This window comes from Salvelinus sp. IW2-2015, linkage group LG4q.1:29 (assembly GCF_002910315.2).
Source record: "Salvelinus sp. IW2-2015 linkage group LG4q.1:29, ASM291031v2, whole genome shotgun sequence".
Lineage (NCBI taxonomy): Eukaryota > Metazoa > Chordata > Actinopteri > Salmoniformes > Salmonidae > Salvelinus > Salvelinus sp. IW2-2015.
This window is the reverse complement of record NC_036842.1, coordinates 28,318,006-28,336,575: the sequence shown is the minus strand read 5'-3', so window position 1 is coordinate 28,336,575 and position 18,570 is coordinate 28,318,006. Positions and strand designations below refer to the sequence as shown.

Here is an 18,570-nt window from a genome sequence, read left to right as displayed (position 1 = left end):
TAGCCCTGCCTGTCAACTACAACCAAGAAAGCACAAGCAAGATAGAAAAATAATTTAAGATCTTTATGTGGCACATGTTTCCTACCTGTGTCGCTGACATGGGCAGCAGCTGGTCTGGACTGGGTCAGGGGAGAGTAAATCAGTAGAACCAGCAGTGACCAGAGGAGCAGCAGAGACCAGCGGGACAACAACATACTGGCACTGGTATAGGTTAACTGGTACAGTACTGGAATGGCAGGGGCTACTGGTACAGGGCTGGCTGTAGAGGGCGCTTAAATGTAGCCTACAACCATCAACTCTTCAGGTGGGGAACTGTAAGAGGAAAAAAGAGAGGGACATCCATGAATCTGTTAAAGACAAGACAAGGCATTTTATGAAAATAAATGGCAAGAAAAGGATGTGACACTGCTACCCTGTCTAGAGCCCGTCCGATATATCAGTTCACCAATACTATCAGCCGATAACCAATATTAATAAATAGGATGAAAAAAGGGAATCTCATGCTTATATGAATACTTGTCCTTATTGTCACGATGTATGAAATCAACATTTGAAGCACAATTATTGGACAATTGCTCTTTTGGATGGCAATTTATGAGAACTTAGTGTAGAAAATGTATATCAGTATCGGTAAGTTTGTCCCCCCAAAAATCGGAATCGGACCCGAAAAACATATGGGTCAGGCTCTAACTGCCCATGCTCGCAGGAGGACATTGGTAGAGGCTGTGACACATGCTCTGGTGTCTCTTTTCACAGATCTCAGATGAGAACTCCGCTTCCAACACTCCTCACACTATAACATCTTTAGACGCTTGTACAATAAGCTCACCTGTCACACATTAATGCCCATCAAACGTTCCAAAACAAAGCTGTGTTTTATCACAGTTTTGTTATGCCTCCGCCTAAAGGCGTCAGTATGCTTCGGTTTGGCTGGCGCCTAGCCGAGTGCTGAATGAGTGTGCTCGCATACTCCCTTAAAAGTCATTAAGCAGCAATAGTACTGTTTGTCCATCTTGAGATGCCGTAGCCAGTATACACTCCCTCAAAATAGTCAGACTTCATCTAACATAACTCAATAATTCTGTCATTCATTTAGAAGTTTTTTGCAGAGGAGATCTTAGTTGCGCAATTTTACATCTAACTAAGATGTTTGGTGCAGTATTTCTCAATTAAAAAATTTGCATGAAAATGATTAGTATCTGGTTGAATGACAAACACTTAATTGAAGAATCCCTACTGTTGACCAATCACCGACAAAGGGGTGTAGACTTCGGCTACCGACTTCGGCTTGTCTCGAGAAAAATGTTTGACTACAAGATCAGCCGAAAAAACCTTACCGAAGACCAAAACGAACAAAAACGTCATGATTAATATATGCACAAACTTTTCCGAACTGTTTGATGGGAAGCATGCGGAGATTGCGGACGCCTTAACCCCAGCCCAAACACCATAATGCCCCTTCGTCCGCCTGCCAGTGCCACAGTGTGAAAGTCTCATTGAGAAGATGGATCTGGTGTTTAGGTGTTATGAGACCGCTCCAGACCACAAACAAACACTGACGTAGAGAGACTAACACCCAGGAGAGCTGTAAATATATTCTATAATACATAATATCCCTTCTCATTATATACTGTTGTAGAGTCAGAAACATGTTGAACAGCTTGACGGTACATTAACATTACTGAAACTTGGACACTACTGTAGCTGGCAGCTAGGGGTGGTGTGGGCATTACTGAGGGTTACTCTGTCCTTCAGAACTGGCAGCCAGTGTGCGTGTGCGTGTGTGTGTCAGGGTGATGACCCAGAGTGGGAGATGTGTAACAGTAAAGAGTAGAGTGGCAGGTTTATGAAGATGTCATTAATGCCCTTGATTTACACCACACACACACAGAGAATTTACCCTCATGGACACCGCCCGTAACTCAACCCCACACTAATGTTAAAGAGTCTCTTAAATTGATGAGTTTGTTTGCAGATTTATGAGTTTTATGGTGGAGAGTCTCCATCGTACTGCTGGCTGGCTGACAGCAGAGCCCAGCACAGACAGCTAGGCAGACACAGTCTTCTTATTACATAGGCGAGAGAGAATGAGGGAGAGTAAGAGAGAGACATCGAGTATGCAGGCTTTTTGCTCCAGCTCTACCCCCCCCCCCCCAATTCTACTCATCAGCTGCTCACCAGGCCCCAATTGGCTGAATCACGTGTGTTAGAGCAGGGTAGAGCAAAACCAGCATACCTCTGCATAGCTCTTCAGAAGGAGACTTGGACACCCTGCCATAGAAGCTAACAGCTAGCTAACACACCCAGTTCCTCACTGTGGTAGTTATCAAATCACCACATAATCACCACAGACACAATTAGAATAGAATAAGACCACTTTCTCCCTGCCCTAGCCTTGCTGTGTGGCTTCTTCAGAGAGAGGAAACCGCAGATAACAGTAACTTTGACATCCATTTCAGCAATTTAACAGACGGTCTTTATACAAAGAGAGTTGCTTTGAACCAGAGCAGGGTAGAAAACCCCTACAAATTATGATCCTTGCAAGTAAAACCTTCCAAAATAGCTTCAAGTCCAGTGCTAGTTATTTTCTGTGCTTGTTTATTCTGCAGATGCTGCTGGTTTAAACTAGAAGCCACCGGGTCAGCTTGCTGGTTCTGTTATAGCTTAGAGGAGGCTGTTAGAATGACCCAGGGGGTTGATATGATAAAAAACTGATGGTCTGAGAGACAGTAACTACACACACACACCAGGGTGGCATATAGTCGCTAGGCCAGAATAGAGCATCACACCAGCTCTCTATCGAGGAGAGGGCTTCAACATACCGGAAACATCTCCCTACTCCATCTTTCTCCCATGCCTTCCTCCCATACCCCCCCCCCCTACCCTTCAATCAGCAACTTCAAGTTCTCATAAAATTACCCCCCCCCACACACCCCCCCTCTATTCCCTTCAATCAGACGACTTCTAGTTCTCTAAGATTACCCCCCTAATCCCTTCAATCAGACAACTTCCACTTCTCCTAAAATTAACCCCCCCCTCCAAACCCTTCAATCAGACAACTTCTAGTTCTCCTAAAATTACCCCCCCCACACCCCCCCCCCCCCTCTATTCCCTTCAATCAGACGACTTCTAGTTCTCCTAAGATTACCCCCCCCCTAATCGCTTCAATCAGACAATTTCCACTTCTCCTAAAATTACCCCCCCCCCTCCAAACCCTTCAATCAGACAACTTCTAGTTCTCCTAGGATTACCCCCCTCCAAACCCTTCAGACAACTTCTAGTTCTCCTAAAATTATCCCCCCCCATACACCCCCCCTCTAATCCCTTCAATCAGACAACTTTCTAGTTCTCTTAAAATTACCCCCCCCCCTAATCCCTTCAATCAGACAACTTCTAGTTCTCCTAAGATTATCTTTTTATTTCCCCCTCCCTCTCTTTCTGGCAGATGTGACCTCTCCAGATGTTCCATTCCAAAAGCCTTTACCTACACACCACATTCTGCCTCAGCCCTGGCCTGGTCCACCCGTCATAGTAACGCTCTCATAGTAACACACCATTTTCCTGTAAACTGGAAAACAGCTCATGGTGTGTACCTGTGTGCCAAGGGGAGCCATGGCTGAGATATGCTACCATTAAGCATCCATGAAGGCATTGATTGTGCAACTATACAACCCAGCTGTAGTACTGTTACTTACAGAGGCTGAATGACTGGAGACAGAGGACAGGTTGAGAGTAGAACAGAAAGCACACAAGTCTGCTGTAAGACTTTAATCCTCCTAACTCACTCACACTCCAGGTCAGTGACCCTGGAGTCTTCTATAGGCCTGGATAACAGCTTTACCATACACCTCTATCTACCTCCCCACTCATCTCTTTATCCCTCTCTCAGTCTATCTGTTCTATTATCTCTCTCTACTCATCTGTTTCTCCTCGCAGAATGTGGTATCTGATACAGATTAGCAGCCATCACATAATCCCTCCATTCCCAAATGGCAGAGTGAGTCAGTTCTCACACTCACATTCAGTATCTCTCTCACTGTTACCCTGGCGAGTAAGATTTGGATTTCCAATGTATTCATTACACAAATACACTTGAAACTGAACTCACACCACACCATTATTATCATCATTGTGTGTATGTGCTGACATAAACATCCAAAATGGTCTTCTGATCATAATGAGCCCTTTCTGGACAGATAAAAAAACATACTCAAAGGAGAATCTCGATTGAAAGTGTTTTTTTTAGTTGAGCACCAGGTTTAATCTCGGTCCAGGAAACCAGCCCAATAACTCGTTCAATGTCATGCATGGCCCACGGATCATGTGGCAACAGTACTACTTATATTCACATTCTATTAAGGCGCCGGTGACAGTTTGGTAGCCTAGTGGTTAGTTTCGGACTAGTACCCCAAAAGGTTGCAAGATCGAATCCCCAGCTGACAAGGTAAAAAAAATGTGTCGTTCTGCCCCTGAACAAGGCAGTTAACCCACTGTTCCTAGGCCGTCATTGAAAATAAGAATTTGTTCTTAACTGACCTGCCTAGTTAAATAAAGCTAAAATAAAAAAAATAAACAGTTGGTTCTGCGCGTGACTCACCGGTCAAGCGGTAGCGCTGTGATGAGTCAACGAACAGCAGATATGGCGCGTGCTGCTGAATGAACAGCCGGATCTCATCAGAGTTGGAATGTCACACGCACAAGCGTCATTTACCGTAAACAGATTAAACTGATACATGTACACCCACCGCAGTCGGTGTGCCCAGTCTGCCCATTGCGGTGGCATGTGAGTCGACTGACTGCTTTACGGTGTGTTCCTCAGTCAGAGAGACATGGGTCAAATCTTACTAGCTGGACTGTGGTTTGTAATTACGTGGTCATCTTTGTGTATATCTTATACATGATTAACGAAGCCTTCATAATAAGGCATTATAAAGGTTAGCATGTATGACATGGTTACAAATAATTTGTGAAGCATAGTTATAGTTTACGAAGGCTCATTAATTTTACAACGCATCTAAATCGGGATGATTTTCTTTTTTACTTTGTTAGGGCTAACCCTGGCAGGGGCCCCTAAATTGCATAACATTCCTATAGCCTATGTAGGATAATTCCAATATGATCATGAATGGCCAGATCGGTATATACCTACTTTATTTAAAAGTATAATTATTTTCTCAAATGTTCACAGATCACGTAGGCCAAAGCAAGCTGCAACATTGTATCCGTGACTGTGTGGACATCTAGGCTATTGGTCGCATTGAATGTAGTGTCTCACCTGAATTTCTGATCCTTGTGCAGCTCCCCTCGAGAAGGTAGGTTAGACGTCTAAAAGAAAGTGATTAAATGTCCGATTCGATCGATTTATTTTCAACCTTAAAGTCACAACTCTCGTAAACAATGCGGTGTTTTTCCAGAGTTCAAATGCAGTGGCGCGGTGAAGCTTCGAGTAACGTTAATGGCCATTGATTTCGGACTAGCAATGGAGCGGTCTCTCTCTATCTTCCGGGACAAGAGGTATAAAAACACGTTCAGCACAAATGTAGCCTACTTGGTAAAGTTTTCGACCGGTTTCAGTAAAGATATCTCTAACAGCAGCAAATCTCAAGGCATTTTACTTTACTCAATACGTTCCTATTCTTGGAGAAAACATGGGGAAACCCCGATCATGTTCTGTATTGTCTTGCAACTGTCGGGAAAAACATTTGCAGAATACTGCAACCAAATATTTTTCTGAAAGTATATATATATATTTTTGTCAACGCCGCATAGATCTATTTGCGAGGCGAATTGTCTGGCAACGTTATAACGTTAGGTCAATGAATGTATTTCCGAGCGGCGAATTCCAGATCTCTGACCTCCCCCAACCACTTCTCACCGTGTGCTGAGAGATTCTGAAGGAGACCTCCCCCTTCTCTCCTTTCCTCCCCTTCTCCCCCTTCTCACTCGCCTCTCCCTCTCACTTGCAGGAACTCACAACCATTTAGCCTACACTGTAGACCTGTAGGTCTGTCACAAATTTAAAAAAAAGTTGGCTACTGGCTTGACTGATCTAAACACAGCATATTTTGGAAATAGACAGCCTGTTTATTTGTGTTTTGGCAACATTCTCATAAGACATTAAATACTAGGCTACTCAGCATTTGTGTCTACTGCCCTTTTAACTCAAATTCTGACAGAGGGAAATGGCTTTCATATCTTGGAGAGCCCTGGTGTGTGTGTGTGTGTGGCTAACTAGTTGGGCAGTGATGTAACTGGACCTGGTCTGAGTAAACAGTTGATTAAAAATCAGAGAAAGGTGATGCAGAGAGAGAAACACACACAAAAACACTTGTATGTTCTCTCTGCGTCCATTGACTGATTCTGTGTGAAATGTGTCTGCTTGTCCAGGAAACCTTAGCATGGGATACAGTAGGCTGGCTAGACTACAGTAGGAATGGCTGTTTTATAAGAAGCAGTAATGCTATTGGCTGTGATGGATGAACTGGGAATGGTGTTACAAGCTGTACTTCCTGGTATTGTCAATAAAGGCCAAAGGTCAACTACTTTCCCAGCATGCATTAGGGATCCCAAAGTGGAAAATAACCCAATAACATTTATTTATGGGGTACCTCATATAGCTGACTGTCTATCAGTCTGTCCGATGGTGTGCAAACTCCACTGACGACAGGTTAGCTAAATGCTACATTACAGCCTCAAAAGGAATATGGGCTGTATAAAAATGCTTCATAAAAGGAACAAAAAATGTCAACAAGTAAGTGCAGTCAGTGCAGTCAAAAACGTGATTTTCCTGTGTTTAAAAAAATATATGTCCACGCTATGACGTTGGAATAGTACTGTGAAATTGTGAAAATTATGATAATGCCCTTTTAGTGTAAGAGCTATTTGAAAAGCCCGCCAGAAATGTCAGACTGTTTTGGTGGGATGGAGTTTTGGCCATGTCACCAGGCAGTAAATTACCTTCAGATGCAATATGTAACATTTTGGGCAATCCAACCAAATTCATATAGAAATGTGAGTTATAGATCTGTCGTTCTCATTAGAAAGCGAGTCTTAGAAGTGTTAGATCTGTTCTATGTGCACTATTTCTATGCTTCCCATTCTTAAGTTTAGTTTTTGCTTCTTTTTCATTTTAGTTTTGTACACCAGCTTAAACAGCTGAAAATACAATATTTTGGGTTATTGAAAATATATTTCACAGTGGTTTAGATAGTACAATGATTCTCTACACTACACATTGCTTGTTTTATCACATAAACTGAAATTCGGCGAACAATTAGACTTTTAGCAACCAGGAAGTGGCAAAGTGATTTTTATTTTATATTGCACCTTTAATAGAATAATAAGAAAGAGAGTTCCAAACCTTTCTGCCAATAACAGCTAGCTTTCGGTTTGGTCCGCCCTATGGGAGTCTTAAACTGGCTTTTCTAAAAAACACCTCATAAACCCAGAGCTTCGCTTCTCCTCTGGTGGCTGTGTGTGCACACAAGCAAGTGTCCGTACGGGTGTGTGCGTTTCTGTGTAAGGCAGGGTAGGGGATAGGCAGGGTAGGCGGGGAGCATATCGTCCAGACCACATCACATGTGCAGAGGGTGTGTGTGTGTGTGGGGGGGGCACATCTGGAGCTGGTTGCTGCTGACGCCACATTGGCGAGTATAGCAGAGGAGGGGGGAGAGGAGGAGAGGAGAGATGAGGAGAGGAGGGGGACAGGAGGTCCTAAACCAGTGGTTTATTTTTAAGAATGGAATAAAGCAAACAATTGTTTCTAGTTCCGACCCAGCCAGCCCCGTCTCCAGCCCCGTCTCCAGCCCCGTCTCCAGCCCCGTCTCCAGCCCCGTCTCCAGCCCCGTCTCCAGCCCCAGACAATCAGCTTTACACACCATTAAAGGGGCAATCAGCAGTTGCTACATACTTTTTAAAACTTTCAATTCATAATATGTACCATAGGAAGCTGGTGGGAGAAGCTATTGAAGGATGGCTCATTGTAATGAGCCCATCCTCCTATACCTCCTACCACCAGCATCCACTGATATGTACCTATTGATTCTTGACGAATATAACTTCAAATGCCTCATGTTCTTAGCTCAACTGTCGTACCCCATCAGAAACAAAAATATTTTTACTACGTTTGTAACAAAGTAAATGTAAACAAATGCTTTTCAGCCTCAAAACATGGTTAAAATTATTATTTTGATATCATTGATGGTCAGTCCTTGCATCCACAGCTCTGTTTATGAGAGTGCTTACTTTTTACCGAAACGGGTGGGAGTAAGCTTTGTTATTGTTTCAACTGCTGATTGCCATTTTAAGGAAACTCTAACACTGTGTGTGGTTACCCTCTAGAGAATGCAGTTCTGAATGCCTGAGAATTGCGGAGCCCCAAACACACATCTACTATCATTATAAGGTGCCCATAGATCTGTCCCAAACACAAGCATACTGATGCACATACACATGCATGCACGCACACCGGATGTTACCAGCTGTAGCAGGCTCAGTCCAGTCCAGTCCAGCTGACCACAGGAGAGGAAATAAGAAGATATGTGTGTGTTTAGAACATAGCAGACAGTTCGAGAGGATACCCGCTGTAGCCACAGAACAGGGGAACAGAGAGGACAACTAAATACAGAAACACACAGACATCCCATCTGACCTAAAGGCCAAAACCACACAAACAGCCTCAGCCCAGGTCCTCTCCCCAGCCCCAGCCTCATCACCCAGCCATCGCCGTCTCCCCAGCCATAGCCCTCTCCCCAGCCCCAGCCTCAGCCCGGGCCTCTCCCCACCCCTAGCCTCAGCCCTATCACCCAGCCATAGCCCTCTCCCCAGCCTCAGCCGGGCCTCTCCCGCACCCCTAGCCTCAGCCTATCAACACCAGCCATAAAGCCCTCTCCCCAGCCCCAGCCTCAGCCCGGGCCTCTCCCCAGCCCTAGCCTCAGCCCGGGCCTCTCCCCAGCTCTAGCCTCAGCCTATCACCCAGCCATAGCCCTCTCCCCAGCCCCAGCCTCAGCCCTCTCCCCAGCCTCAGCCCGGGCCTCTCCCCGGCCCCAAACTTACCAGCCTTGTCAGGGCACAACAGCCCTCTCACACCACAGTAGACTGTGAGACCCGTGTCTTCAGCCTCTGTGATCTCAGCCTTTACCATGTCACTGATCACAGCTGTCACTGTAACCCAGACACACACACACACACCCCTCATACACATATTTTGCACAAGCATATGCACAAACAAGCATACGACGACATCAAGTCATGACCACTACTGCTAATTAAACACGTTAACCAGGCCAGCCGAGCTGTGTGAGTTCGGTCTTCTGGTTCAGCCCTGTATGGTCAGGCTGACATTGGTAGAGCAGTGAAATGGGAGAGTGTGTGTGTGTGTGTCTCTGTGTTGAATGTGGCTTTATATGAAGCTGTTTTATAAGGCGTTACCCAAGACGACGTCGGACCACAGAGGGTGACATGAGGAACCAAAATGGCTGCTAAGAGAGGCTGAGAGAGAGAGAGGAAGATGGAGAGAGAAGAGCGGGGGTAGAGTCAAAGAGAGGAGAGTGGAGATGGAGAGAGAAGAGCGGAGGTAGAGTCAAAGAGAGGAGAGTGGAGATGGAGAAGAAAGCGAGGTAAGTCAAAGAAGGAGAGTGAATGGAAGAGAGAAAGGGCGGCGTGGTAGAGTCAAAGAGAGGAGAGTGAGATGAGAGAGAAGAGCGGAGTAGAAGTCAAAGAGGAGGAGAGTGGAGATGGAAGAAGAGCGGAGGTAGAGTCCAAAGAGAGGAGAGTGGAGATGGGAAGAGAAGAGCGGAGGTAGAGTCAAAGAGAGGAGAGTGGAGATGGAGAGAGAAGACGGGGTAGAGCAAAGAGAGAGAGTGAACTGGAAGAGAAAGCGGAGGTAGAGTCAAAAGAGGAAGATGGAAGATGAGAAGAGGAGGAAGAGCTGAGTAGAGGTCAAAGAGAGGAGAAGTGAGATGGAGAGAGAAGAGCGGAGGTAGAGTCAAAGAGAGGAGAGTGGAGATGAGAGAGAAGAGCGAGGTAGAGTCAAAGAGAGGAGAGTGGAGCATGAGAGAGAGAAGAGCGGAGGTAGAGTCAGAAGAGAGGAGATGAGATGGAGAAGTAAGAGCGGAGTAGAGCAAAGAGAGGAGAGTGGAGATGGAGAGAGAAGAGCCGGGGTAGAGTCAAAGAGAGGAGAGTGGAATGGAGAGAGAAGAGCGAGGTAGAGTCAAAGAGAGGAGAGTGGAGATGGAGAGAGAAGAGCGGGGTAGAGTCAAGAGAGAGAGTGGAGATGAGAAAGACGGGGGTAGAGTCAAAGAGAGGAGAGTGGAGATGGAGAGAGAAGAGCGAGGTAGAGTCAAAGAGAGGAGAGTGGAGATGGAGAGAGAAGAGCGGAGGTAGAGTCAAAGAGAGGAGAGTGGAGATGGAGAGAGAAGAGCGGGGTAGAGTCAAAGAGAGGAGAGTGGAGATGGAGAGAGAAGAGCGGAGGTAGAGTCAAAGAGAGGAGAGGGAGATGGAGAGAAGAGCGGGGTAAGTCAAGAAGGAGAGGAAGATGAGAGAGAAAGACGAGGTAGAGTCAAAGAGAGGAGAGTGGAGATGGAGAGAGAAGAGCGGGGTAGAGTCAAAGAGAGGAGAGTGGAGATGGAGAGAGAAGAGCGGAGGTAGAGTCAAAGAGAGGAGAGTGGAGATGGAGAGAGAAGAGCGGAGTAGAGTCAAAGAGGAGAAGTGAGATGGAGAGAGAAGAGCGGAGGTAGAGTCAAAGAGAGAGAGTGGAGATGGAGAGAGAAGAGCGGAGGTAGAGTCAAAGAGAGGAGAGTGGAGATGGAGAGAGAAGACGGGAGGTAGAGTCAAAGAGAGGAGAGTGGAGATGGAGAGAGAAGAGCGGAGGTAGAGTCAAAGAGAGGAGAGTGGAGATGGAGAGAAGAAGAGCGGAGGTAGAGTCAAAGAGAGGAGAGTGGAGATGGAGAGAGAAGAGCGGAGGTAGAGTCAAAGAGAGGAGAGTGGAGATGGAGAGAGAAGAGCGGGGTAGAGTCAAAGAGAGGAAGTGGAATGGAGAGAGAAGAGCGGAGTAGAGTCAAGAGAGGAGAGTGGAGATGGAGAGAGAAGAGCGGAGGTAGAGTCAAAGAGAGAGAGTGGAGATGGGAGGAAGAGAAGAGCGAAGTAGAGTCAAAGAGAGGAGAGTGGAGATGGAGAGAGAAGAGCGGAGGTAGATCAAAGAGAGGAGAGTGGAGATGGAGAGAGAAAGACGGAGGTAGAGTCAAGAGGGAAGTGGAGATGGAGGAGAGAAGAGCGGAGGTAGAGTCAAAGAGAGGAGAGTGGAGATGGAGAGAGAAGAGCGGAGGTAGAGTCAAAGAGAGGAGAGTGGAGATGGAGAGGATGAAGGATGGGTGAGACTACCAAACCCTTTAAACCACAGTTCTAATATAAGGAAAATAACATCCTAAAACAGGATTTAAATTATTAAACATTTCTGGAAACCTGTAGGAACATCCTGGAACAAGCCTTGTTAAAAACAGTAGAAACATGTGATCACACCTGTGTGTAGATGGGAGAGAAAGACTGGGTGCATATAACCACCTCTCCAGTTATGCTGGATTCACTCCCCAGGCAGGGATGAGCATGAGTGATGACCATGCCTGCCTCTCTGCTTCGCCACTTTTTCACTCTCACTAACATACGCACAGTATCAGCTAGCATTAACTAAAACATGCACCCAGCTCAACTAAACACAGGACCTTCCAGCTGTCGAACCCTAACATCACATTACACACCCACTATCACCTCATATTCTCTTAATCAACAATCTCCTTTCCTCTCTGCCTCTCTCTAGTGACAGTATGCCACATGTTATTTGTCACATGCTTCGTAGACAACAGGTGTAGACTAACAGTGAAATTCTTACAATTTCCAACAATGCAGAGTTAAAGTATACATAAATGGTAGTCCAGTGTGTGTGCATAGTCAGTGCAAGAGAGTTAGTGCAAAAATGGGTCAATGCAGGTAGTCCGGGAAGCCATTTGATTAGCTATTTAGCAGTCTTGTTTTTAAGTCTTATAGCTCGGGGGTAGAAGCTGTTCAGGGTCCTGCTGGTTCCATACTAGGTGCATTGGTACCGCTTGCCATGCGGTAGCAGAGAGAACAGTCTGTGGCTTGTATGCATGCGTGTGTGTGTGTGCAATAATGTGTAAGCTATATGTAAGCTATATCTGTCACGACTTCCACCGAAGGTGGCTCCTCTCCCTGTTCGGGCGGTGCTCGGCGGTCGTCGTCGCCGCCTACTAGCTACCACCAATCCATTCTTCCTTTTCGTTTGTGTCTGTCTGTTTTGTTTACACCTGTGTCCTATTAGTTAATTTCGGTGGGTTTATTAACCTCCGCTGCCTGCTAGTCTTTGTGCGGGATTATTTGCTGTGTTTGCTCTGTTAGGGGTACGTGTTTGCGACAGTTTTTTCCCCCCTCACAGTCGTTGTACCGTTGGTATTGTATTAGGAGTAGAGGTTTCTCCTCCGTGTGTTTCGTGATTTTCCCTGTGTGTGGCGACTTCGTTGGGGTGTGTTTCCCCACCTGTTGTTGTTGGGTTGGGACTTTATAATAAACGACTGTGCCACTGGGACTTCCTTGCTCTCCTGCACCTACCTCTTCTTAGGAGGCACCTAACAATATCTGAGCTTAGCGGAGAGAGGAGAGTGTATTTATAAAGGAAGTGGGTTCTGGGCTGACTGAAGGGACATTCTCTGTTCTTCAAATAAAACTGCCTGGCTGTGTAACCTCCACATTCCCGAGCTTGTGGTCTCTCTCAGAGGGAAGGACTGAGGCAAGACTTCATCCATACCTTTTGAACCTGCTAAATCAGTACACTTTAGAAATAAAATAAATCACAAAAAAATTGTTTCCAAAGATCGATCAAGACCTTGCACATGCTTGCCTGCCTGCACCATAAGTGTGTGTGTTTTCCTCCCATGAGCTCATGCTGCAGGAGAGTGTTCAAGCAGACAAGGCCTTGAGGAAGGAAGGGAGGAGGCCTGAGGGGTTTAGGAATGGAACGTGTCCCGCCCTTTAACCCCAAAACTAAGGATTCCAGCCCACACCACAAAAGGCACACCATCTCTTTGTCTCTCTCTCTCACACACACACAAACACACGCGCCACACCATTACCCACAATGCACACCAACCAGGGGTTACCTAGCTATCCCTCTGTGAATGGCGTCGCTGACCCTCAGTACTGCATGGTTGGGAGGGAAGGGGCACATACATGCACGCATGCATACATACATGAACACACACACACACACACACACACACACACAGCACGACCATCTGTGATGTCACCGGAATTAAAGCTTCTCCACCACACTCAAGGATACACTGTAAATACAATGCTTTACCATGCATTTTACACACACAATCTAGCCCAGTATCAAGACTCTATTATTATTGTGGAGTTCACTGACTTGTGACTGTTTGAATCTCACCAAAATAACAGTTTCACAGCCCATATTCTACAGAGAGAGAGAGAGAGAGGAAGAGGAAGAGAGAGAGATAGAGACTTTGTGTCTCTGCCCCTCCAAAAATAGCTAGTTGTTTTGGTATGCCATTTTCAATTCTACTAAAAGATAGGAAGAATACAAATAGGAAGAATTGAAGCTGAGTTATATCATGAGAGTTCTTGGTTTTGATGAACAGCCATTCTACCTATGATGTGTTTGTTTGTGTTCAGTAATTAGCATATCCGTGCCATCGCCCCCTCTGATTTGACCACAGGCCACAGGACCCCTCTGTGGTCCAGCCCCCACAGCCTCATGCCAGCAAACAGGGTCTCCCACCCACAAATCCGACACACACAGACAGAAACACACACGCACTTCCCCATCCATCACGGGTCGTTAGTGAAAGCCACATCCATCCAATCAGCTCTATGGTTTGTCTATAGAAACAAATCAAATCAATCAAATTGTATTTGCCACATGCGCCAAATACAACAGGAATAGACTTTACCATGAAATGCTTATTTATGACCCCTTTCCCAACAATGCATAGTTAAAAAGTACGAAAATTTAAAAAGCTAATATTTACACAATAAAATAATGAGAGTGTAAGGAGTACCAGTACCGAGTCAATGTGCAGGGTTATGAGGTAGTTGAGGTAATTGAGGTAATATGTACATGTAGATAGGGGTAAAAGTGACGAGACAATCAGGATAGATAATAAACAGAGTAGCAGCAGCATATGTGAAGAACGTGAAAGTGTGAAACTGTGTCTATGTGCATGTGTGCGTTTTGTGTGTTTGAGCATATGTAGTGTATGTGTGTTGGAGTGCCAGTGTAGTATATGTGAGTGTGTGGGTAGAGTCCAGTGAGCTGGTGCAAGAGAGTCAGTGCAAATAAAAAGGGGGTCAATGCAAATAGTAATTTAGCCATTTGATTAACTGTTCAGCAGTCTTATGGCTTGGGGGTAGAAGCTGTTCAGGAGCCTTTTGGTCCCAGACTTGGCTCTCCGATACTGCTTGACATACGATAGCAGAGAGAACATTCTATGACTTGGGTAACTGGGGGCTTTTACAATTTTTAGGGACTTCCTCTGACACCGCCTTACATATCTTACTAAAAAGTTAGGAAAAATCCTAAAGGAAAACCCACAGGAAAAATCTCACAAAGGCAAAAATTCCTCAAGGAATCTTGTAAGCATTTTCTGTAAGGTCAGGTGTTTGACATCTGCTTTGAGAGAGACCAATCCTGGCCACAGATACTGCGACTACTGTCCTCTTCTGCATGCAGAGAGAATTACAGCAAGCACCACAGTAAGATGAAGCTTGTGGTTTTCAAGTTTTAATGTCAAATGCACAGTGACATGCCTTTCTTTCCAGCTCTAACCCCAACAATGCAATAATCAGTAACAATGTAATACTAAAAATAACAAGGTAGAACACAATAAAGTATGTAAGCATAATATATACAGGGTAAATTCCAGTACCATATTTACAATGTGCAGGGATACTGGATCTGCAGTTGAAGTCGGAAGTTTACATACACTTATGTTGGAGTCATTAAAACTATTTTTTCAACCACTCCACAAATTTCTTGTTAACAAACTATAGTTTTGGCAAGTCGGTTAGGACATTACTTTGTGCATGACACAAGTAATTTTTCCAACAATTGTTTACAGACAGATTATTTCACTTATAATTCACTGTATCACAACTTCAGTGGGTCAGAGGTTTACATACACTAAGTTGACTGTGCCTTTAAACAGCTTGGACAATTTTAGAAAATGATGTCATGGCTTTAGAAGCTTCTGATAGGCMAATTGACATCATTTGATCAATTGCAGGTTACCTGTGGATGTATTGTTCAAGGCCTACCTTCAAAACACAGTGCATCTTTGCTTGACATTTATGGAAAATCAAGTCTGGTCATCCTTGGGAGCCAATATTCAAATGCCTGAATGGTACACGTTCATCTGCATAACAAACAATTAGTACGCAAGTATAAACACCATGGACACCGCCCAGCCGCCATACCGCTCAGAAGGCAGACCTTCGTCGCCTAGAGATGAACGTAATTTTGGTGCCAAAGCTCAAATCAATCCCAGAACAACAGCCAAAGGACCTTGTGAAGATGCTGGAGGACACACGTTTAATAAAAGTATCTATATCCACAGATAAAAACGAGTCCTATGATCACATAACCTGAAAAGGCCGCCTCAAGACAAGAAGAAGCCACTGCTCCAAAACCGCCATAAAAAAGCCAGACTACGGTTTTGCAAACTGCACATGCGGACAAAGAAGCGTACTTTGGAGACAATGTCCTCTGCGTCTGATGAAACAAAAATGTAACTGTTTGTCCATAATGACCATCCATTATGTTTGGAGAAAAAAAGGTGGAGGCTTGCAAGCCGAAGAAACACATCCCAACGTGAAGCACGGGCGGATGGCAGCATCATGTTGTCGGGTGCTTTGCTGCAGGAGGGACTGGTGTTCTTCACAAAATAGATGTCATCATGAGGAAAGAAAATTATGTGGATATATTGAAGCAACATCTCAAGACATCAGTCAGAAAGTTAAAAGCTTGGTCGCAAATGGGTCTTCCAAATGGACAATGACCCCAAGCATACTTCCAAAGTTGTGGCAAAATGGCTTAAGGACAACAAAGTCAAGGTATTGGAGTGGCCATCACAAAGCCCTGACCTCAATCCTATCGAAAATTTGTGGGCAGAACTGAAAAAGCTTGTGCGAGCAAAGAGGCCTACAAACCTGACTCAGTTTCACCAGCTCTGTCAGGAAGAATGGGCCAAAATTCACCCAAATTATTGTCAGAAGCTTGTGAAAGGCTACCTGAAACGTTTGACCCAAGTTAAGCAATTTAAAGGCAACGCTACCAAATACTAATTGAGTGTATGTAAACTTCTGACCCACTGGGAATGTGATGAAAGAAATAAAAGCTGAAATAAATAATTCTCTCTACTATTATTCTGACATTTCATTCTTCAAATAAAGTGGTGATCCTAACTGACCTAAGACAGGGAATTTTTGCTAGAATTAAATGTCAGGAATTGTGAAAAACGGAGTTTAAATGTATTTGGCTAAGGTGTATGTAAACTTCCGACTTCAACTGTATAGAGGTAGATATGTATTGGGCTAAGGTGACTAGTCATCACGATATATGATAAACAGAGCAGTATATATGTCTGTATGTGAGTGGGTGTGTAGAGTCAGTATAAATGTTTATGCATATTATGTGGGTCTGAGCAAATAGTGTTTGTGTGTGTTGGAGTGACTGTGTGTAGGGCCCTGTGAGTGTGAAAAAAAAAGATTTAGATATATAGGTCAACTCAGATAGTCCGTGTAGCCATTTTGTTAGCTCTTTAGCAGTCTTATGGCATGGTGATGGAAGCAGTTCAAGAGCTTGTTGGTGTCAGACTTGATGCACCGTTACCGCTTGCTGTGCAGAAGCAGAGAGAACAGTCTATGACTTGGGTGGTTGGAGTCTTTAAAGATATTTTGGGCCTTCCTTTCACACTGCCTGATATAGAGGTCCTGGATGGCAGGAAGCTCAGCCCGTGATGTACTGGGCTGTCCGCACCACCCTCTATAGCACCATGCGATCGAGGGCGGTGCTATTGCCGTACCAAGCAGTGATGCAGCCAGTCAAGATGCTGTCAATGGTACAGCTGTATAACTTTTTTTTAGGTTTGTTCCTAAAAGGCAGGTTTCAAACACAAACCTTTACAATAAGGTACATTCCAGTTACCCTACACACCCTTGTACGTGTGCATCACTTTATGCGTGCCTAGTCTGCCAGGGCCATCGTTCCAAATCTTGTCTCTAACTCAAGTTTCCGAGGGTAAAGCATGGCAAATATACGTGCGGATCACTTAGAGGAGCCGTCGACATAAAAACACAACTAGATACTAAAAACAGGCTAGAGCCTTTATTGCAAAAGACATAAAACAGTAATTATACAGTGATAGCGTGAAACAAAACAAAAATACTTTCCACAATGATAAAGTGTAGCACCATGTGATGGAAATCCAACCCCAGGCATGGAGAAGATGGCCCATGTAGGATAATGTACATGTGGACCCATTAAAGTGAGACTCAGCCATATAACTTTTGCCATGAACCTCAGATATTGCAGATAAGCGCATGGGTGCATTTCACACTGCTGCAACACGATAGCTGCGAGACCAAAACAGCGAGAAGTTTAGCCTCACACTGTTTGTTGTTGCAGAAGTCGGCCCGAATCTGCCGTATCTACCTTCAAAATACATATATTATTTTACAAACATGTAGAACCTTTTACGCCATATATACAAACATGTGTACTAGAACTAAAACATTCCTGGGTCTCGTTTCATATTCACTCCTCATGTCAGAGGAACAACCACTGCCCTCAGGTAGCTAAGTGACTACTAAGGGTTGATATAGTATTGGACAACTAGTCTCTTCTGAGAATTCAAAAATCAGTGGTGAGCTACACAGGGGGTTGGGAGGAGTGACTTAAGGACCAGGAGTGTATGTTTGTGTGGGGTTATCCTACACTCTGGGACATGTGCAGTAGGGTTATCCTACACTCTGGGACATGTGCAGTAGGGTTAACCTACACTCTGGGACATGTACAGTAGGGTTATCCTACACTCTGGGACATGTGCAGTAGGGTTATCCTACACTGAGACATGTGCAGTAGGGTTATCCTACACTCTGAGACATGTGCAGTAGGGTTATCGTACACTCTGAGACATGTGCAGTAGGGTTATCGTACACTCTGAGACATGTGCAGTAGGGTTATCATCAGGATGAACAGAACAATACCACACTAAGTAGCGGTAACTGAAGAGTAGGCTTTATACTGTATAAGTTCCTTCATTATTCTTCAACATTAATTGAAAATAACTCTACAGGTATTGTGCCTGACGTTGCCCTGTTGGGTGTTACCTTCCCACTTGACTTTCTCGCACTCTAACAGAATGGACTCTTGGAAGCGAGCCCTTTTTGTTAACATAGAGACGAGTTATGGATGACACAAGATACACAATACGATTGGTGAATGGAACAATATTTCCTGAGTTCTCACAGTTGAAATCTGTAAGT

The 18,570-nt window shown here is 44.7% G+C and overlaps 1 protein-coding gene and 1 pseudogene across 1 annotated transcript in view; both read right to left on the bottom strand.

The window, feature by feature from the left end:
* The window catches only part of LOC111961779 (fibroblast growth factor receptor 1-A-like), an 18,922-nt gene extending 13,029 nt beyond the window's left edge, over window positions 1-5,893 (bottom strand). Inside the window, exons 1-2 of the mRNA XM_023984305.3 lie at window positions 5,276-5,893; window positions 86-312 (exon numbers count right to left, since the gene is read on the bottom strand). Of these exons, the coding sequence (XP_023840073.1) occupies window positions 86-194 (109 nt within the window). The 5' untranslated portion in view covers window positions 195-312; window positions 5,276-5,893. The remainder of the gene's footprint in view (window positions 1-85; window positions 313-5,275) is intronic.
* A 3,039-nt stretch (window positions 5,894-8,932) lies between these two features.
* LOC111961778 (BTB/POZ domain-containing protein KCTD9-like) overlaps window positions 8,933-18,570 on the bottom strand; it is a 13,192-nt pseudogene continuing 3,554 nt past the window's right edge.